Raw genomic sequence first — 22,630 nt, forward strand, 5'->3', positions numbered from 1 at the left:
TGATCCTTGACCCGGGGAGCTAAGGAAATAGGAGCTTCAGGTGGATTCCAGCCTGGACTACCATAGTGAGTGCTTGAAAAGCAAAAACTGGAAGAGATATGTAGACCCATGTGCCAGGCTACACTGTATGGATATTTGAGTGGACATTTAATGCTCACTCCTTTGAAGAGCTTGTTGCATCATAGCCCCTTTACAGAGGAGAATCAGGTTTGTAGAGGAAGAGCAGGTCCCCCAGCATCACAAACCCCTGGTGTGACAGGGTTCAACGTGCTGCTTGAATATAGGCTTTTGAATGATTTTCTGATCCATGTGGCTCTTCTCTTTGTTCGTAGGCTATCATTCCTTCCTTTTTGGCCGTTTCTGAAGTCTTGAAGAAGCTCAGTATCAAGGAAGATCAAACAGCAGTCACTGTCAATTAGAGCATGGACCGTTTGGGTTCCTTGAGCAGTAAGTACCATGGGACGAGTCTCAGTGAAGATGGATAGCCAGCTAAAGTAGAAGGTGATCGTGGAAGCAACACCTCTGAAGTTGAATGATAATGCTTGGAGGAAGTATGAATGTCTCCTTAAAGGCAAATCAGCCAGTACCTATTGGTTGCCTACTGAACAGGATACAAATGTATCTATCACTCCAAGTCTTAGAATAAAGCCAAGCTGAGTGGACCAGCCACCATGTGATTGATCTGTAATTAAACATCTTTATTTCTGAGCTCAGGGTTTCATGTAGCTTAGACTGGCCTGGAATTGGCTTTGTAGCTAAGGAGGACCTTGAACTACTTATTTTCCTAAGTGCTGAGAGTTCAGACATGCACCGTCATTGGATTTTGAAGAAATAGAAATCACAAAATTAGGTGATGCAAAGTAGATGTTCATTAGTGTCCCAGTAAGAACCAGAAATGTATTTTTTGTTTCTTTATCATTTTCTTAAAGGCATTCTGCATTTTTTCTACATTTATTTAGAAAAGTAGACTCTTTGGACACATCTAGTTCTACATTTTCAGTTTAACAGTGCTCCAAGTATAGACTGAAACTACTCTCACCTTTTGGAATTTTTGTTTTTGTTTTTGGTTTTGGTTTTTGGTTTTTTGAGACAGAGTTTCTCTGTGTAACAGTGTTGACTGTCTTGGAACTCACAGAGATCCTCCTGCCTCTGCCTTCCAAGTGCTAAGATTGAAGGCGTGTGCCACCACTGCCAGGTTTACTTCCATCTTTTAAAACACAATTGTTAGAGTGTGTTGTAATGACACAGAGCAAGCTCCAAGACAGCCAGTGCTACACACAGAGAAACCCTGTCTCAAAAAAAAAAAAAAAAAAAAAAAAAGAATTTCACGTGCTGGAGAGATGGCTGAGTGGTTAAGGTCATTGACTGGTCTTCCAGAACACCTGAGTTTGATCACCAGCAGCCACATGAGGGCTCACAACTGTCTGTAACTCCAGTCCCAGGGGATCTGACACCTTCTGGCCTCTACAAGCACTACCTCTACATGGTGTACAGACGTTCATGCAGCTAAAACACCCATACACAAAAAAATAAAGATTAAAAAAAAAAATTTTCAGACTTTTTCTCTCGTGAGTGTACAAATACTTTCTTTCAGTTTACTTGCTTTTTCAACTCAGTTTATAGTTTTTGTTTTGTAAAGACTTATTTATGTGTCTGTGTGTCCACCTCTGTGAGTCTATGTGGACTGTGTGTTTACAGGTGCCCATGAAAGCCAGAAAAGGGTTTGGGATCACCTGGAACAGGAGTTACAGATGTGTGGGTACTGGGTACACAAACTAAGTCTTCTGCAAGAGCAATAAACACTCTTAAGCACTGAACCTTATATCTAGCTTTGTTTATAATGTTTTTTAGACTTGTTTTTATTTTTATTTTATGTGTATGGGTGTTTTGCCTGCATGTATGTCTGCGTACCACATGCATGCCTGATACCTCCAGAGGCCAGAAGAGGGAGCTACAGATGGTTGTGAGTTGCCATATGGATGCTGGGAATTGAACCCTGGTCCTCTGGAATAACAGCCAGTGCTATTAACTGCTGAGCCATTTCTCCAGCACAAAGATTTATTTAATTTTTAATTATGTGTGTATCTGTGTAGGAGTATACGTATATATATGTGAATGCAGGTACCCGAGGAGGCCAGAAGAAGGTGTCAAGATCCCCTGGCATTGATGTGACAGGCTGTTGTGAGCCATCCAGTGTGGGTGGTGAGAGCCAAACCTCAGTCCTCTACAAGAGCGTGGTATGCTCTGAACCACAGAGCCTTCTCTCCAGCCCATTTACAGTGTTTTTGTCAATTTGGTCACATTGTAAAACTATTTCCTCAAAATTTTTTTATTTATTTTTCTTGTTTTTAATTATGTGTGTATTGGTATGTGCACATGAGTGTGGGTACCCATGGAGGCCTGGCAGAGGAATTACAGGTGGTTGTGAATTATGTAACACAAATGTACTCATGTTATATAATTCATTCTTGCCCACACACATACATACAAAGTGGATAAATAAATGTAATCAAAATAAATTGACCTTCAAAATCGGGATCTATCCTCTGTGCACTCAGTAATTTTAGAAAAATACATAGAGAGGGGGAATGTGAAATGTTATACATACCAGAGATACTGATAAAGTAAAAAATTGTCACCAGTGCACACACGGCCGCTATTCGGCCACCGGTTACATTAGTTCTCAACCTTTTAGACCCAATTATTTCTCTTTATATTTTTCAAGTCTCTTATTAATTGAAAATGGAATATGTAGCTACATGTTTTCAAAAATAAAAATAATTCCATAGTAAAAAAGACATGATTATAACCAGATGTGATGGCACATGTTTGTAATCCCAGCACTTGGGATGCTGAAGCAGGAGGATTATCTCTAGTTCAGAAAACAGCCTGAGTTAAAGAGTACAAACTTGTCTCAAAAAAAAGTGGGGGTGGAAAGATGGGGGGCAGGACATAAAAGCATCAAGAGACATGATGACTTCAGCAGTCAGCTGCTTAGACCCATAGGTTGAATCACTGCATCTTACCATTAGAAATGCGGGGTGATTCAGACTGCTAGTGACGAAGAAATGCTGCAAGTCTTAGTAATTCCTGGTCAAGTTCTGAACAAGACAGAATACAGCCTCCTCTTGAATTGTGTATAATTGTCATACTAGAGTATTCAGATGTATTTAAACTGTCAAAAATTTTTCTTTGAGACAGGCACTCACTAAGTAGCTCTAGCTGGTGTGGATCTCATAAAGATCTGCCTGCTTGTCCCGTGAATGCTGGGATTAAAGGCATGCACCACCACACCAAACTGTCAAAAAATATTTTAGTTGGGGCTAGGACTAGCTCAGTGGTTCCTGCTGCACACCTGCTTGACTAGCATGTACAAGGTCCTGGGTCAGATCCCTAACACACTACCAAAAACATAAATATTTTTTTACATGTGATACAGTAATTGGGAGGTTTATTTTTCTATCTGCTTGAATTTTCAATGAGATATTTGAAAGTTGCTAAGGACTTGTTTCCCTGTATAGGAAGTATCTTGAGTACTGTCTAGAATCCCAGTTCTTGTCTGCAAAATGTTACTAGTGCATCCTAGTCATTGTAGCAGCAAAAACCTGTCTTTTTTTTTTTTTTTTTAATTATTTTCAAAATGTCTTCCTAGGAGGTTGTGGAGAACCATCAGGTTAGTTCATTGATGCAGTGAACTGTGGAAAAGGATAGGAAAGAGTCAGCAAGATGGCTCAAGCCTGAGGACCTGAGTTCAATCTCTGGTTAACACATGGTGGAAGAAGAGAACTGACTCCCCAAAGTTTCCTCTGATCTCCGTATGCTGCTGCACACGTGCACGCACACAGATAATAAATAATAAAATGCAAGACAAAAATATTAGAGCGGATCTCTGGCGATGACTTGGGCCTAGCAATCCAGGACCAGCTTTGACAATGGAGAGCCTGTCTCTTAAAAATTGAAACAAAGCCAGAGTTCAGGACATAGTGATTTGGTAAAGATTGGCCCTGGGGCTGGAGAGATGGCTGGTCACTTAAGAAGGTGTTCTGTGCTTGCAGGGGACTGGAGTTTAGTTTCCAGCATGCACATCAGGTGGGCCACAGCTGCCTGTAACTCCAGCTCCGGGACCTGACACCTGGCCTCCACAGGCACCTGCACTCACACGCACACATCACACACACATACAAATGCGTAATTTATTTATTTATTTATTTATTTAGGTTTTTCGAGACAGGGTTTCTCTGTGTAGCTCTGCGCCTTTCCTGGAACTCACTCGGCAGCCCAGGCTGGCCTCGAACTCACAGAGATCCACCTGCCTCTGCCTCCCGAGTGCTGGGATTAAAGGCATGCGCCACTGCCGCCCGGCCTCATAATTTTTTTTTTAAGAATGACATCTGGCATCTTATATTTTATTTTTTCACCAGAAGTGGTAGATGGTGAATGCTTGTAATCCCTCCACTTTGGAGGCAGAAGCAGGAAGATCAGCAGTTGAAGGTCATCAAAGTTGGAGACCAGCCTGGGCTACATGAGACCCTGTCTCAAAAACAAAACAAAAGGAAAAGGCTTCTGGAAATACTTTTTGTTTGTTTTTGATTTTTTGAGACAGGGTTTCTCTGTGTATCTCTGCCTGTCCTGGAACTCACTATGTAGACCAGGCTGGCCTCAAACTCACAAAGATCCGCCTGCCTCTGCCTCCCTAAAGGTGTGCTTCACTACTGCCCGGCAGGGGAGTATATTTCTTTATTCTGTCATTTTCCTCCGAGTCTACATTTCAAAGCAAATCACTGTTAGAGGAAGGAATGATGCCTTGAAGGGTGTTTTTTAGTTTTAGGGAGGAAAATGCTGTTAGATAATAAGAGAGATTGTGCCCCAAACTAAACAAAGTAGGTTCCTCCATCTCCATTCCAGGGCCTTTGTCCCACATTCCTGTGGGTAACCACAGAGAGTGGTTGGTTGCCCTGACTTCAGGGAGACTGGATTTGGGGCAACCTGGACCATACATACCTACAGTTTTAGAGCATTGGGAGGTTTATATTGTACCCTTTGCCTTCATAATTCAGAGGCCCGCTGTTTTCACCAGAACAAGAGCAGGTCTGCAATGTTTGTGTTTTTCTGGGGAGAAGTCTCAACCTGGACACAAAGCTTAAGTCCCAAATCGGGATTCCCCCGACTTGAGGAAAAATTCAAACTTGCAGAGAAGTTGGAAGAACGGGACAGGGACTGCTTGTGCGCTGGGGCAGTTGTTAGCATTTTGTTTGGTTTGCCTTGTATATGTGGGCTGGGCGGGAGATGTGCCCGTTTTTCTTTTCCTTGTGGCAAAGTGGGCTTTGTAAAACCTTCGAAGTTCTGTTAAGTTTTCTGCAGGCGCCCTCTGCCCCGCTCCATGTTTGAAGCAGTGGTGCCCTGGAGGAAGGAACGTTGTCATGGAATCGAAAGGAGAGCGGCTCTTGTGTCTGTGTAGAGTGCTTGTCCCACACCCGCATGTGTTTGTCAGCACAGCCGCTCTCTTCAGCCGTGTGCAGAGCCTCACCTTTTGCACTTAGTGGTGTGCAGGAGGAGTTTTCAACTTGTTTGTCTGCTCTGTTCTAGATGATCCATCTGATAAGCCCCCTTGCAGAGGCTGCTCCTCCTACCTCATGGAACCTTACATTAAGTGTGCGGAGTGTGGGCCGCCTGCTTTCTTCCTGTGTTTGCAGGTAACTCCCCGAGGAGAGGGTGTCTCTCCTGGTCTGTTCTGTGGATGCAGTCACTTGAGGTAGCCTAGGACGACACTGCATGAGCTCTCCTCCCTCTCTCACTTTCCCAGGAAGTTCGGAAACAGCAGACGGATGAGACAGACAGTTCCACAGAGCGTCTCAGCTTCACGCTCACCACTTTTCCCAATAAATTTAAAGTAGTTAGATTACAGGAATCAGAACTGACAGGTTGTTCCTTTTGATCTCAGTTAATTAGCTCGTTAGAGTGGTCTTTGTAGAGATGACAAGGAAACAAACTATTTTGTGGGTTATATTAGGGGTCATACTGGTTCTCAGTGTGCCAGGTAGTACTTGAATACTTCACTTGAGTCAGCCCCTAAGTCATCACTACTGTGCTATGAAGTGAATAAAGAAATATCTCCATTTTACGGATGAAACTCAGCTAAAGAAAGCCTAAATAATTTGCTTGTTGGGAATATCAGGTCTTACCCAATCTAAGACACTTGATTATAAGAAGTATTCCAGGATTGGCAGAGAAGGATCAGCCCGTAAAGTGTTTGCTGTGCTGTGCAAGCGTGAGGACCTGAGTCTGAATCCCCAGCATTCATGTAAAATCTGGGCATGGTAGCATTTGCCTGTAACCCTGTACTGGGGAGGGAGTGGAGATAGGGGTATCCTGGGGGCTTGTTAACCAGCCAGACTAGCTGAAATGACAAACTCTAGGTTCAGTGAGAGACCCTGTCTCAAAAAATAAAAGGGAGAGCAATAAAGGAAGACTCCCAGTGATGGCCTCCATAAGGACATGCATTGGCGAGTGCACCTACAAACCCACGAGCACACACATGTGCGCACATACAGCATTTCCAGTTCTAGACGTGTTAACATGTAAAAAGTGGCTGATGAAAGTTGTGATACACCTTGAGTTATAAGATTATATACTGGGCATGGGGTACCTTTGGGGAGGATGAATAGCAGGAAGGAAGATGGAGACAGCCTGGGCTACATAGCAAAATTCTTTTTTGTATACCCAAAACAAGACACGACCCCAACAACCTACAGCTCATAACACTAGAGCACCCTAGGCTGGGAGTGGTAGTGAATGCCTATAATTTCAGAACTTCAGAAGTGGGGAGACAGGAAGATCAAGGGTTCGAGGCCAGCCTGGACTACATAGGGAGATTAAGACTAACCTGAACTACATGAGACCCTGCCTCAAATAAAAAAAAAAAGAAAGAAAGAAAAAGTAGAGCACCTTCAACCCCTCTTTGGTCTTATTTTTTATTTCAGTTTATTATTTTGGGTATTTTGAGACAGGGTCTCTCTACATAGCCTCAGCTCTCCTGGAACTAAGTAGACCAAACTGACCTTGAACTTGTAGAGATTCACCTGCCTCTGCCTCATAAGTGCTGGGATCAAAGGTGTGCACCACCAAGCCTGGCTTTTATTTTGTTTTTTAAAGATGTGGTCTCATGTAGCCTAGCTTGCCTTGAACTGGCTGTGTAGCTGAGTAAGGATGACCTTGAACTCTCGATCCTCCTAGCTCCACACACAGACACACACCCCCTCCCCCACTCCCCCATGCCGGGGTTGAGTCCCCTGCTTTGTGTATGGGTGGCAAGCACTCTACCAACTGAGCCTCAATCCCAAGCCCTAAGAAAAAAAATCTTTTTAATGTAGCTTTTGGTAATTTAACTTTTTTTCTTCACAGTGTTTCACGCGAGGATTTGAGTACAAGAAACATCAGAGTGATCATACTTACGAAATCATGGTAAGGATGACGTTGATAGAAACTTTTATTCCTTTTTCAAGTATTTAGACTGAGAACTGATTTTCTTTAATTTCCATGTGTCTCTGTCCTTTTTCTCTTCTGAATTTGATAATTATCTAGTAGGCTTTTTAGTTCTTTGTAACCTATTAAGATATTTAAATATTAAAATAGCTTAACTTGTCGGGCGGCGGTGGTGCACGCCTTTAATCTCAGCCCTTGGGAGGCAGAGCCAGGTGGGTCTCTGTGAGTTTGAGGCCAGCCTGGTCTACACAGTGAGATCCAGGACAGGTACCAAAACTACATGGAGAAACCCTGTCTCGAAAAACAAAACAAAAATAGCTTAACATGTATATACATATGTGGTAGTTTGAATGTAATTAGTCCCCATAATCTCATAGGGAATGGCACTGTTAGGAGGCGTGGCTTTGTTGGAGTGGGTCTGACCTTGTTGGAGGGGTGTAGGGGTGGCCTTTGAGGTTTCCTATGTTCAGGATACCACTGAGTGTCTCAGTTGACTTCCTGTTGCCTGCAAGATGTAGCATTCTCAGCTACAGCTCCACTTCTGCCTGCACACTGCCATGCTACCCATCATGATGTTAGTGGACTGAACCTCTGAAACTGTAAGCAAGCTGCCCCTCAATTAGATGTTTCCTTTACAAGCGTTGCCATGGTGTCTCTGCACAGCAGTAGAAAACCTAAGACAACATATACTGTGAAAATGACTGATAACAGTGTGGTGGCTCATGCCTGTAATCCCGCTTAGACAGGAGGGTTGCTGTGACTTGATGTAGTGTGAGACCCTATGTGGTGGTTTACATGAGAATGGTTCAAGTCTCAGGCATTTGAATACTTCATCCCCATTTGGTGGCTGTTTGGGAAGTAACTTTACTTTTCTATTGCTGTGATGAAACACTATGACCAAGGCAACTTATACAAGGAAGGGTTTATTTGGGGCTTATAGTTCCAGAAGGATAGGAGTCCATCCATCATGGTGGGAGCATAGCTGTAGGCAGGCAGGCATGGCACAGAAGTAGCAGCTGAGAGCTCACATCCTGATCCACAAACAGGAAACAGGTTAGGGTGACAGGAAACTTTTCAAACCTTACTCTTATCCCCAGTGACACACCTCTCCCAAACAGCCACCAAATGGGGACCAAGTATTCAGATATCTGAGACTTGCAGGGCCCATTTTCATTCAAACAACTATATCCTGTTTCAGAAAACAAACAATAGGGCTGGAAAGATGGCCTATCAACTGTTCTTGCAGAGGACTGGAATTCAGTTCCCAGCACTGATGTTGGGCAATGCACAACTCCCTATATCTGCAGCTCCGAGGAAACCAATGCCCTCTTCTGCACTCCATAGATACCTCTGTAGATAGACTTTCTTTTCCTCCGCCAACCACAGAGAACGACATGGAGACTTATTATTAATTATGAAAGCTAGGCCTTAGCTTAGGCTTGTCCCATTATCTCTTATAACTCAATTTACATTACATTAATCTACGTTTTGCCTCGTGGCTTTTTACCTTTCTTTCATCTTGCACCTATTTCTTGTCTGTCTGGCTAGCCACTCTGCCCCTTCTTTCCAGAGTTCTCTCTCTGCCTGGAAGTCCCACCTATACCTCCTGCCTAGCTGTTGGCCATTTAGCTTTTTATTACACCAGTCATAGCAATACATTTTCACACAGTGTACAAATATCCCACAACTATCTCACTCATATATGCACAGACACACCCACACCCCATAATTAAAAATAAAATAAATATTAAAAAAAAGACCAAACAAGATAAAATAAAGAGAATTTGAAGAGACAAACTAGTAAATAGGCCAGAAAAGATTTGGCTCTGATTTGAGTAATGGCATTACCACCTTTAAAGAAAAAGTGCGTCACTCTCCCAGCCCGGCCCGGAGTTCAGCAAGCCAATGTGAATAATCAGGTCTGTTGACAGGTATATGTACCTTGTTAAAACAGTTTTGTCTGGAGGCTGGGGTTCTAGCTCAGTGGCAGAGCCCTCCCCTAGTGTGTACCAAGCTTTGGATTTGATCCCTAGCACTTTGGGGGTGGAAGTTTTGTCTGTTTTCATAGTACTTAAAGCAAGTTTTCAATAGTTAGTACAGTTTTTCTTACAGTAATAATTTCACAATGTAGATTAATCTTTTGGCACTGTATTAGTTTTCTACAGTTGCTGTTATAAATTATCGAGAATTAAGTGGCTTAAGACAACACAGTTCAACAGGTCAGAAGAGCAGTGGGCTTCTTGGTTTATGGCAGGTCTTGAGAGGCTGAAGTGGAGGTGTTTGACCAGCCTGAGCTTTTATCTTGACACCCTGGGGGAAAATCTGTTTCTGGGTTCATTCAGGTTATTGGCAGAATTGGCTGCCTGGAGATTGAAGGACTGGGTGCCTCTGTTTCCTGGCTGGCTATTGGCCAGAGTTTGTTCTTTGCGTCTAGAGGCTGCCTTGGCTCCCGGCCACCCTTTGCCATCTTCAAAGCCACTGACACTGGGAGTCCTTGAGGACAGTTGGTGAAAGTGCTTGAGCCTCTGACCGAATGCCTTGTCCTGCTTAAGCAGTTTCTCTCCTTCTTCTGCCTTCTCTAATACCTAACAGAGTTTTTGTTTTTTGTTTTATTTATGTGTGTTTTGGCTGCATATATGTTTGTGTATCACGCGGTGCCTGGTGCTCCCAGAAGAGGGTGTCAAATCCCCTGGACAGTTGTGAGCCACCCATATGGATTCTGGGATTTGAACCCAGGTCCTCTGGAAGATAGTCAATGCTCTTAACCACTAAACCATCTCTATAGCTCCCCTCTAATACTTTAAAGGACTTACATGTATGATTTCATTGGACCCACCTAGATAAACCAGGCCTTTCCCCTACTTTGCTAGTTGTTAGTAGTTTTAATTCCATCTGCAGAGTGTTTAATTTTAGTTCTATCTGCAGTACTTAGTGCTTGATGGAATAGTAGACAGGAATCTTGGGAGAAATGTGGAATATGTTTAGAATTCTGCCAGTCATGTAATTCACATCTCATTTATGTGTGTTTCATAAAAGATTAGAAAGAAAATGAGCCTGTTGGTGCATGCCTTTAATCCCAGCACTCAGGAGGCTGAGGCAGGTGGATCTCTGTGAGTTTGAGGCCATCATGGTCTACATATGGAGCTCCAACTCAGAAAAGGCTATATAGTGAGACCCTGTATCCAAAAAAAAAAAAAAAAAAAAGACTTCCAAGCTAGGGGTGTAACTCAGCTGGTAGAGTGTTTGTCTAGCATACGTAGACCCTGCGTTCTCTCCTCAGTTCCACATAAAACCCGGCATGGTGGCACAGGTAAATCCCTGGGAGTACTTGGGAATGAAGCCGGCAAAGGTCTTTCTCATTTTCTACACGGTAAGTTGGAGGCTACCCAGGGATACATAAGACCTTCTTTCAAAAACAAAATAAAAACAAAAGCATTCAGAAAGAGTGAGTCAACATGAATTTGATCATTTATTGATTCCTGTTAGTATTCCTGCACCTCTAATACTGGGAGTCATGTTCTAGACTGTAATGAATTAGTCAAAGAAAAGCAACTTAATAAGAGCTTTGGGAGGATAACCAGCTGCCTTTCCTTATAGTTTTCAGTCTCTCCTTTAAAAAATATTTATTTTTATTTTTGTTTTATTTTGAGACAGGGTTTTTCTGTGTAGCCTTGGCTGCCCTGGAACACTCTTCTGTAGACCAGACTGGCCTCAAACTCGAGATCAGCCTGTCTTTGCCTCCCCAGAGCTGGGTTTAAAGATATGTGTCACCCTTGCTCAACGTTTTTGTTTGTTTTTAATTATGTGTAGATGTGTGTGCTTGCATATGGATAGGTACGTGTGAGTTCAGGTGTCAACTGAGGCCAGAGGTATCCAATCATTCAGAGCTGGAGTTACAGACAGTTTTAAGGTACTTGACATGGGTTCTGGTAACCAAACTCAGGTCTTCTAGAAGAGTAACGACTGCTCTTAATCACTGAGTCATTTCTCCAGCCTGCAGTCTCTTTTTAATTTGAAGGTTTTTGGGTCTTTTGGGTTTTCTTTTTCTTTTTTTGAGTTTTTTGAGACAGAGTCTCCTGTAGCTCAGGTTGGCCTCAAATTTGCTTTGTAGCCAAGGATGGCCTTAAATCCTGGGTCTTCCCACCTACACTTGCCATAAATTACCACATTTTCTTTTAAGTCTCATATTCACTAATTGGAACAATAACTAAAACGTTCCCCCTTTAGCCAGTTGCAAGTGTTATACACGAGTCATGAGTCCCCCAAAGACCATCAGGATTCCAAGTTCGTATGCAAAGCAAAGGGCCTTTATTGCAAGCTTGAGCTTAGGCTACCTGTCCATGCCTACACAGCTGTTGGATCAGGGAGAGCATCGAGCTCAGTTATGGCTGGGTTTTTAAGGAGTAAAGGATGTGGGGTAGGGGAATTCTGGATTCAGATGGGGCTTGAACTCCTGATTGGGCAAGAGTGGGGCAACAGAAGTCTTGTCAAACAGTGATTGGTACTGGCATTGCTGCAAGGAAATTGGCAACCTGTATACAAGTGATGTAAGCTATCCTTAATGTCCTGGAGCATCTAATACTTGTTTGTCTCAATTTTGATTGGTCCCCTGAGGGGTACAGTTTGTGGTTTTTCCTGGTTATTGTAATGGTAAGGCCTAGTCCCAGTATTGTTAGTCTGTAGCCTGTCGTGGCTGCACTAAAGTTAGGCCTCTTCACATGTTGAATGAAGGTTTGGAAAGTAGGATCAGAACAGCTTTGTCTTTGAGTTCATTTCACCAAAGTTACTATATCTTCAGAAAATGGATTCACTTTTTCCAAATCCACATAAGAATGTCTAGACTCAGATTTTGTAATTTGTCTTATTTTAATTGTTTTTGTGGTGCAGGAGATTGGATCACATGCTATATCTCCAGTATCCAAATTTATTCATTTGAGATGGTAAAATAACCCTTACGAGATCATTGTGTAGCTTGGGTAGTTTGTAGTCATGCTCAGCCACTGTAGGAAGGCTGGCTGTGAGCTCTTTGTAGCTGTTCTGAGCACCACTTTGTCTTCTACATGATGCTAAAAACACTGTTTCACTTCAGCCAGGTCCACTCAGTTGTTACCACATCATCCTTTCTCACATGTTCCCCACCCATACAATCACCTTTCAGGGATGTGAACTCAAGGGAGCCTGGGGGGGGGGGGGGTTTACTCATGCTCTCCACCTTCTGTTAGTCAAGTCCAGCGATTCTTTCCTTCTATAGAAGTGATGACCAACCAGCTTTGGGCTGGTCTACACCCCAAGCCTCTAAAATCTTGATTCTTTTCAGCACGAAGCATCTGATAACTTTAAATGGTTTCAGTACTTTTCTCATCTCGCAGTGCTGTATTTTGGGGAGTTACTCATGCTGTGGTGGGTGGTGCATTAATAGAGATTTCTGAATTCTGTAGCTATTTTTGTCTTGTAATTCTTAGGACCTTGAGCAAGAGAAGGCAGCTCCTCTACCACACCCTTTATGACAGTAATTCTTAGACTTTATTACCTGGAGCTTCTTAGAACTATAGATTTCCAGGTCCCACTGTTAGAGATTCTAACCCAAGTTTGGGTCAAGGATTGAATAACATTGAACTTCAAGAAGAAAGGAGGAGGGCCTTTTTTTTTTTCTCTTGAAGTTCAATATTATTTCACAAACCCTTTTGTTGTTCTTATGTAGTGCAGAAAGTTTTAGGGTTTTTTGTTGTTGTTGTTGTTTTTTGTTTTGTTTTTCGAGACAGGGTTTCTCTGTGTAGCTTTGGAGCCCGTCTTGGAACTTGCTCTGTAGACCAGGCTGGCCTGGAACTCACTGAGATCCTCCTGCCTCTGCCTCCCGAGTGGTGTGTGCCACTGCCGCCGGGCTGTAGGAAGTTTTTATTATAAATTGGTGAGGGATAATAATCACTATTCTGAAACAGTTTTAGAAATAACAGACCGGTTGTCTTAGTTTAGGTTTTTGTTGCTGTGAAGAGACACCCTGACCATGGCAACTCATATAAAGGAAACATTTAATTGGGGTGGCATACAGTTTCAGAGGTTCAGTCCATTATCATCATACAGGGAGCATGGTGTCCTGCAGGCAGATGGTGCTGGCTGCATCTTGACCAGCAGGCAGCAGAAAGTCAACTGAAAGTCACACTGAGGGAAGTTTGAGCAAAAGAGACCTCAAAGCCCACCCCCATGGTGATACACTTCCTCCAACAAGGCCACACCTCCTAATAGTGCCACTCCCTTTGGGGTCCATTTTCTTTCAAAACACCACACCTGTCAACCAATGTGTGACTTCATATTTGTATATTTTTATGGTGCTTGCCAGGTTAAATGTGATTGGTATGAGTTTAATATATGCATGGACTCTGAAATTTCACTCTCACCTCATAATAAGCTCATAAGGTAGGCTTAGATCAAAATGTGTTGCCTGTTAGTACTGTGATTTTGCTAATAAGACAGATTTTTTTAAGTCACCAACAAAAGCTATAAGAAGTTGTAAATGCCTGTGGAATTGGAAAAGCTTATATTATTTTCTTGTTTTACTTTTATCATAGAAAATTTCAGACATACATGGAAGCAAATAGTGTTTAGCTCTTTATTTCATAGTTGCAGTTTGAAGTAGAGACTGCTTTATTACCTCCCACAATTGCTGTGGCTCAGGAATTCCGATGAGACCCAGAGCAGTTGGTCCTCAGCACTCCATCCTGGGGTTCTGAATCTCAAGTGGCACCTCATTAGGAGGTTTTCCTTTGACTCTTTCTAGCTACCACTTAACCAAGGGACTTGATTGTTCTGCATTGTCTCCAGGCCTCTCCCCTTCACAGAGTCTCTCCACACAGTCTTTACAGCAGGGAGAGTAGCTTGTTTACTTGGTGGCTTAATACAAAAATAGAAACTAGCCGGGCGGTGGTGGCGCACGCCTTTAATCCCAGCACTCAGGAGGCAGAGCCAGGCGGCTCTCTGTGAGTTCGAGGCCAGCCTGATCTACAGAGTGAGTCCCAGGAAAGGCGCAAAGCTACACGGAGAAACCCTGTCTCGAAAAACCAAAAAAAAAAAAATAGAAACTACCAAGCTTAAGTCACAGGTCCAGCCCATGTTAAAAGAGGATTCTGAGTTTATCAGGAGGGACCATTGAAACCAGCTACCTCATAAAGTAATTTCCTTTATTCCATCACAAGTTTTTTTCCCCCTAAGATTTATTTATATTTTATATTATGTGTATGGGTATTTTGCCTGCATGTATGTGTACCACATATGTTCATTGCTCACAGAGGCCAGAATAGATCTTGGAACTGAGTTACAGGTGGTTGTGAACTGCCATGTGCATGCTGGAAATCAAGCCTGGGTTCTCTGGAAGAGCAGCAGTCTCTCACTGAATCTCTCATTGAGATTACACTGTCACATTTTGCCTAGTCTTTTTAAACCGTGTACCACAATTGGGGTTCCTACATGTCATTCCTATCCCTTTTCTTAACCAAATCATTTTTTCTCCTTAGACCTCAGACTTTCCTGTTCTTGATCCCAGCTGGACTGCTCAAGAAGAAATGGCCCTTTTAGAAGCTGTAATGGACTGTGGCTTTGGAAATTGGTAAGAGTTTACTATTGATTGGTCTGTCCTCATGGGCTCAGAGAAGCCACAGTTGAAACATAACAGCAGAGAGCCTCAGATCATGTAAAGCTGTGCTGCTTTCCTGATGACCAGGAACTCAGAGACAGTTTCTTGTCCATGTACCATATCTTCTAGGCCTGAAATACCTTGGAATGCAGGATGCTTAGTGGTTCATGCCTGAGCAATTCTCAGAGGTTGCATTATTACATTTCTTTGGATACAGCAACACCAAGATTGTTCTTCCTGAGTTGTGGAGAAGTATAGGTTACTAATTATTTCTCCTGGTTTTACAGATTTCTGGGCACACAATGCAAGTTTAAAAATGTGTATGCATATGTAGGGGGCTATGTGTGTTGGGGGGTGGTGGCTGGCTGAAGATTAACACCCCCCAACCCACCCCTACCCCATACCCCCAAGCCCCCCACCCCCTGCGCAAGTACATGCATGCCTGTGTGTGTGGTGGCTAGAGATTATTACCAGATGTCTTCCTGTCTTTTACTCTCCATATTATTTTTTGAGACAGAGTCTCTCACTTAATCTGGAGGTTATAGTTTCAGCTACTTTGGGCTGGCCAATGAGCCCCCAGGATCTGTCTGTCTCTGCCTCTGAAGTGCTAGAGTTACAGATGCAAGGAGCAGAGGGTATGAACTCAGGTCTCTTGTGCCTGCACAGAGAGCACTTTATCCACTAAACCATCGCTCCAGCTCCCCAATGTTAACATTTTAGGAACACTCATTCTGATAATTTTGTTTTGTGAACTAGACAGCAGATATGCTATTAAACATATTTTGTTCATGAAGCATCTGAAGTTTAGGGAGTTAAACTCTTTTTCATTTTTCATAACTTCTTAGTGAAGGAACCTCTCCTGGATCTTCCCTAATTGCTAGTGCTCATAGTCAGTCCTTCCTTGTGTTATTAGGTGTGCTACCCTCCCTATGTCCAGGGTCCAGAGGGGGACCAGAGCTCAGCCCACATTTTGTTTCCATTCATTCATTTAGCACCTATGCATCATGAAATCCTGTGTGTTCTGGTAAATACCAAAGATGTAACAAATGGATCACTTGTGGGCAGCTTACCAGTCATCTTTGCCCGAGGCTTTATACTTTTTCTCTAGTAGGCCAGTCCTCATCTTCCTTCCCTCTTAGCAAAGACTAGGAGAAAGTCTGTTACTGTATGGGGGAGGTGTGAGGTGTTTGGGTTCAATCCCCATCACCACCCAGAAGAATCTAGCTGCTTCTCTATCCAGTGTGAATAAGGGACTGTGGTTGGTGGTAAGAGCCCAAGAATTTCAGTTCCTGCCCTCATCTAGGCTCTCTGCCTAGCAAGGGAATCAAGCTGTCTACAGTTGGCTGACGTGCACAGCCCTGGGGAAGGGCTCTGAGAGTGAGCTTGAGGAGGGGACTGAGAGTTCACCTCCACCTCTGCATCGCCTGAGCTAGGACTCAGCAGTCTCAGAAATGCTGGCTTTGTCTTCTTTAGCAAGTATATTATTTCTTTGGGTATCTTTTTTTTTGTTATTATTCTGTGAAATAGAAATAACAATACACTACAAGGCTAGTACTAAGGTGATCTTAGATTAATGGCACTGCCTTGCCATATCCATGGGAATTCTAGTGAAGAAATATCTCTTCATGACATGTGTTTCGTATACTATAAAACATGCAAAAATAAAACTAGACTTAGGTACTTTTTTAGACAGGGTCTCACCAGGTAGCATTGGCTGGCCTGGAATTCTGTGTAAACCAGCTAGCCTTGAATTTACAGAAATCCACCTGCCTTTAGCTTTCAAGTACTAGGACTTAAGGTGTGTGCCACCATGCCTGGCACTTCTGTACATTTTGCGCATTCCAAAATGATTTCTGTTGTTATTGATGATCTTTTAAGTTTTTTTTAGGGCTTATTTATTTATTAAATTTATGTGCATGCGTGTGTGTTGTATGTGTTGTGTGTGTGTGTGTATCTATGTGATGGTTGTTACTCATGTTCACATGCCAAGGAGGCCAGAAAGGGAGTGGAGTTACAGGCACTTGTTGAGCACTGAAGAAAATACTTTTAACTTCTGAGCCAGCTCTCAGCCCCCTTAAAAATTTTCAGTCACATATACTATGGTGTATGTGTATGGGCACACACATGTGATGGCCAAAGGACAACTAGCAAGAATTGCTTCTCTCCCTCCACCTTTTGGAGAGGGGGCTGTTTGTTTTCTGTTTTGTTTATCAGACAGGGTTCTCTCTATGTGGTCCTGGCTGTCCTAGAACTTAGTATATAGGCTTGGCTGGCCTCAAACTCACAGAGATCCTCCAGCTTCTACCTCCCAAGTTCTAAGATTAAAAGCATAAGCCACCATGCCTGGCTTCTTTTTAAAGACATTGTCTCACTCGATAGCTCTGGCTAACCTAGAACTTTATTTTTTCTATCTTGAAGTAGCAGGATTTGGATCACATGGCACAAATATCAAATATCAGTGGTGTATCTGTCTTACTGTTTTGCTGACATCTACCTGGAGGTATCAGATTATTGATTTTTTTGGTTTTTCAAGACAGGGTTTCTCTCTGTAGCTTTGTGCCTTTCCTGGAACTCACTCTGTAGCCCAGGCTGGCCTTAAACTCACAGAGATCTGCCTGCCTCTGCCTCCCAAGTGCTGGGATTAAAGGCGAGCGCCGCCGCCGCCGCCGCCGCCGCCGCCGCCGCCGCCACCCAGCCAGATTATTGATTTTATGTTGACTGCAATATGCAATTTTTATTTGACTGCAAATATGGAACGAACTAACCAAGCTTTCAATGGTCTATATCAGTAAGAAAATTACTCTTCACTCTTTTTCCACATTTTTCTAGGCAGGATGTAGCTAATCAGATGTGCACCAAAACCAAAGAGGAATGTGAGAAGCACTACATGAAGCATTTTATCAATAACCCTCTGTTCGCGTCCACCCTGCTAAACCTGAAGCAAGCCGAGGCAGCCAGAACTGCTGACACAGCCATTCCGTTTCACTGTAAGTGCCTGCCTGTTTGGGGAAGAGGTACTCAGCCCATCCTTGGGCTGTTTCCATAGCAGGTAAACAGTGATGTGATGACTTTGACAGATAAGAACTTCTGTAAGGTAAGAGGAGTTTGGTATGATAGCTCTTGAGTCAGGGCCATGATATGGCAAGGAGGGAACACATCCCAGAGGTCAAAGTTGTAGCCTTCCACTCTGGATCTCTTGGAATATATTAGTTAACATTAATGATTGCTTCTGTAAAATGTTATGTTCAAAAGGGGCCAAGGTCTCCATGCTGTCATTGGTTACAAGTCTTATCATTCCTTTGGATTGTTTATAATTCAGTAGGAGTTGCTTACCAGGATCCAGTATTGCCTCAGTGTTAAGTCCAAGGAGTAATTTGTTCTTTTTATTCATTTGGTTATGGCAGTGAAGGCAATCTTTTTTTAAAAATCTTATATGCCTGTGGGGATCAATGAGTCTTTTACTGTAGTGTAACCAAAAGCTGATGAATTACAAACAAGCGTCTTCTGTGAATGGCCCCAGAGTACCAGTGATGTATGAATGCTCTCCCAGTGGCCTCCCTTTCCTCACTTGTGGAAGCAGCTTTGTGGCTGACGGCCTCCGAGGTTGCTGATGCCTCCTGTTTGAATAGTACTTCGGATGTTAGCACTTCCCTCAAGTCCATTAGGCCTGTTTGTTCCTAACAGCAACCCAGTGAAATCAATGGAACGGATGCTTTTGTGTTACACACAAGGAAACTGAGATTTTTAAAAGGCTGAACAATTTGTACAAAGATGTAGAACTGTTGTAGGCTGGCGCTGGGACTCAGCTGGATGAACTTCAAAATCCAGGATGTTTTGCTTCTGAGTTGGCTGAGATCTGTAAGTTGATAGTGGTCTGACGACTCAAAGGAGCAGACACTGACAGGATACTTGAGTCCTATAACAACAGTGGAGGAAAATGTCTTTGGTTCATTTCCTTTCGTTTTTCATTCATTTTGGGAAATCAGAGGGCAAGGCTACAGGATGGCTCAGCAGGCGAAGGCACGTGCCACCAAGTCTGACTTAAATTCGGCCCCTGGGACCCATATGGTAGAGAGAGAACTGACTTCTGCAAGTTGTCCTCTGAACCGCACATGCCTGCCTGCACAAATGCATGCAAATCAGAGACTGTTTCCTTCATCAGGAAATCAGCCTGGGGTTTGGTAGGCATGGTGGCACATGACTGTGACCCCATAGTTGCCGCTTGGGAAGCTGAGGCAGGAGGATTGTGAGTTTGGGAGTAGTGTAGGATATATAATAGTCTGTCTCAGCACAAAATAAAAACAACAACACTAGCACTTGGGAGGCAGAGGCAGATAGATCTCTGAGTTCAAAGCCAGCCTGGTCCATATAGCAAGTTCCATGGCAGCCAGTACATAGAGAGAAGACCCTATCTCCAAAAAAGAAAAAAAGAATGAAGCTATTGTTTTTTTCATAATTACCTTTTCACTCTTTATAAAACCTTTGAATTTATTCCCTTAGATCTTTTTTCTCAAAGAAATTTGTTTTAGAGTGGGATGTGATGCCTCACACCTGTAACCCAGCACTCAGCAGACTGAGGCAAGAGAATTAAGAGTTTGAGGGTACTCTCAGCTACATAGTGATACCCTGTCTTCATATATTTTGGCCTTGAACTCATTGTGTAGCTGAGTGTGACCTTGATCTGACCCTCCTGCTTCTGCCTCTCAGGTGCTAGGATTGCAGGCATGTGCCATCATATCCTGTCGGCCGCCAGCTCACAAATCACGACACAGAAACTTATTAATTATGGAAGCTTGGCCTTTAGCTTAGGCTTGTCTCAACTCGCTGTTATAACTTAAATTAACCCATTTCTATTAATCTACGTTCTGCCACTTAGTGTTACCTCTCTTCCGTTTGGAACCTCTTGCTTCCTCCCAGTGTGTGGCTGGCCACTCTGCCCTTCTTCTTCCCCAAGTCCTTCCTTTCCCCAGAACTCCTGCCTAACCTCTTCGTGCCTCGCTATTGGCCATTCAGCTCTTTGTTAAACCAATCAGAAGGCGCCTTGGCAAAGACACATCATCACAGTGTAAACAAATATCTAGCAACACTTAGTTTTTTTGTTTTTGAGTCCAGACTATAAATAAAGACATTTATTTGATATTTCCATGTCAGTGTTTATTTTATTAAGAAAAACCCATTGTTTGTTCCAGCTGCAGATGACCCTCCCCGGCCTGCCTTTGACTCATTGCTGTCTCGGGACATGGCAGGATACATGCCAGCTCGGGCAGATTTCATTGAGGTAACAAAAACTTGTTACTTTTGTTTCCAGTGAGGTTATTATCTCTTACTAAAGGGAGATTTTCAAGGCACTTTCATTTTCAGGCCCTTGGAGTCACATTTTGCTCACTCCTTTCCCATTGTGAGCACCTGTGGAGCAGTGACAGTTCTGAGGGGGACCTGGCCTACCAGGGTGCAGAAGTGTTGCTCCCACCAATTCTGTGGGTGTGAGATTTCTGCAGTTGTCATTCCATAGCAAGGGGTTTTCAAGGTTGTGCTGTATCAGGGCCAGGTTATGTTTAAGTTTCCTAGAATATTAAGTTTCTGTCACAACCAAACTTCACTGTTATTGTGCAGAAATAGCATAGAAGCATTTTGAGTTTTAGATAAGCCTGGGTTTAGTGAGAGCCTGTCTAAAAAAAGAAAAGGAGCAGAGATAATATATAAACAAATGGATATATCTATGTTCCAATAAAAGTTTATTTCCCAAGTAAGCAGTGGGCTGTGTAGTAGTTGCTGAGTCCTGCATTGTATATATACATATATCCATTAAAACTGTTTTCCTCGAGGGCTGGAGAAATGGCTCAGTGGCTAAGAGCACTGACTGCTCTTCCAGAGGACCTGGGTTCAATTCCCAGCACCCACATGGCAGCTCACAACTGTCTCTAACTCCAAGATCTGGCACCCTCACACAGACATACATGGAGGCAAAACACCGACACACATAAAATAAAAAATAATTAAAAAAAAACAACCTATCTTCTTCATTTATCCACAGAATTAAAAAAAATAAATGTGGAAGTAGTCTTAAGAATTTAATTTGCAGTCAGGTAGTGATGGCACACACCTTTGATCCCGGCAGAGGCAGGTGGATCTCGGTGAGTTCAAGACCAGCCTGGTCTATGTGGAGTGAGTTCCTGGATAGCCAGGCTACACATTGCAACTCTGTCTCAAACAAAAAAAAAATCAAATATGCTCTCTGATGTCATCTGCAGTGCTCATGGAGATAGGGGTGTTAAACTAGAGCCCAGCTTGCCATAGTACCCAGTTAGGCATTTGTTCATGGCAGGTGGCAGTGCAGAGCTACCCCATAGTCACCCTCTCCCTGAACTGTCCTCAATAGACTGTTCTCATTTTAGTGTATAAGCTACATTAGGACTAAACAATCCCACAAAAGGTGATAAAAAGAAAATGAATTAATGCAGGCAATTTTCTTGCCAGAATACTTGGAGGCCTAATCAAAGATTCTCTTTGGAATGAGCAGGCTATTAAACATTTTTAAACAATAGGCTTGGCTTTGTTCCTAATATTGTGCTGTCCCAGCTCTTTGTTTTCATGACTGCCTGAAAGTCTCTCAGATTTTTCTTATAATTTTTCCCTTAGAGTAGTTTCTTTGCCTTTTATCCAGTTTAGTACTTAGCAAATATTGGCGCAAGAATTTTCTCTTTGCCTCTGAAGCATGGCTATTGTAAAGGCATTACTCAAAACTGATGGGTTTGGGTTTTTTTTTTTTTTTGTCCTCTAACAGGAGTTTGACAATTATGCAGAATGGGACTTAAGAGACATTGATTTTGTTGAAGACGACTCAGACATCTTACACGGTAATGTTTATTTTATCAGATGCTTCCTGAGTACAAGTATTGATAACACTGTTCCGGATGCTGGAATATAAGGACTAATAGAACATGTCCTCTGCCCTTAGTGACTAGAGCTTAGTGGTTGGGCTGGTAACATGGCTCAGTGGTAGAGTGTGCCCTAGGCCCTGGGTTTGATTCAGACACTACAAAAAAACAAATCTAGTAGCTTTGTTGCTGAACTTCCCCTCTTGTTAAGTTTTGGCCCGTTTGAATGACTTGTGATGATAGTAACAATATTGGTCACCTAATAGTCCTTGGGACTGTCCAGTCCCTTGGGCTGAGGAAAGCCCATGTTGAGGTAGTTGATGAAGTGGCCCTTGCTTCCTTAGATGGTAGGGAAATAGTTTACAGATCTTGGATTTCAGTTACAATTACAGATGCTGAATGTTCATCATTTGTTAACATGTAGTTAGGAAATGGTCATTCTTTTCTTTCTTTCCTTTTTTAAAAAATTTGTTTGTTTTTTAAAACAGAGTCTGTGTAGCCCTGGCTGTCCAGGAACTCACTCTGTAGACCAGGCTGGCCTCAAACTCAGATATCCTCCTGCCTCTGCCTCCAGAATACTGGGATTAAAGGAGTGAGCCATCAGGAGGAAATGGTCATTCTTCAAGAGTGTACTTTAGATCAA

At 42.9% G+C, this 22,630-nt stretch overlaps 1 protein-coding gene across 2 annotated transcripts in view; it reads left to right on the top strand.

The window, feature by feature from the left end:
* Tada2a (transcriptional adaptor 2A) overlaps positions 1-22,630 on the top strand; it is a 45,801-nt gene that overhangs the window by 1,574 nt on the left and 21,597 nt on the right. For both annotated transcript variants that reach the window (XM_052759698.1, XM_052759697.1), the window contains exons 2-8: positions 333-447; positions 5,587-5,693; positions 7,402-7,461; positions 14,991-15,082; positions 17,939-18,096; positions 20,299-20,387; positions 21,894-21,966. In XM_052759698.1, the coding sequence (XP_052615658.1) occupies positions 423-447; positions 5,587-5,693; positions 7,402-7,461; positions 14,991-15,082; positions 17,939-18,096; positions 20,299-20,387; positions 21,894-21,966 (604 nt within the window). In that variant the 5' untranslated portion in view covers positions 333-422. The remainder of the gene's footprint in view (positions 1-332; positions 448-5,586; positions 5,694-7,401; positions 7,462-14,990; positions 15,083-17,938; positions 18,097-20,298; positions 20,388-21,893; positions 21,967-22,630) is intronic.

Source organism: Peromyscus californicus, unplaced genomic scaffold, assembly GCF_007827085.1.
Source record: "Peromyscus californicus insignis strain IS unplaced genomic scaffold, ASM782708v3 Scaffold_3__1_contigs__length_106647218, whole genome shotgun sequence".
NCBI classification, from domain to species: domain Eukaryota; kingdom Metazoa; phylum Chordata; class Mammalia; order Rodentia; family Cricetidae; genus Peromyscus; species Peromyscus californicus.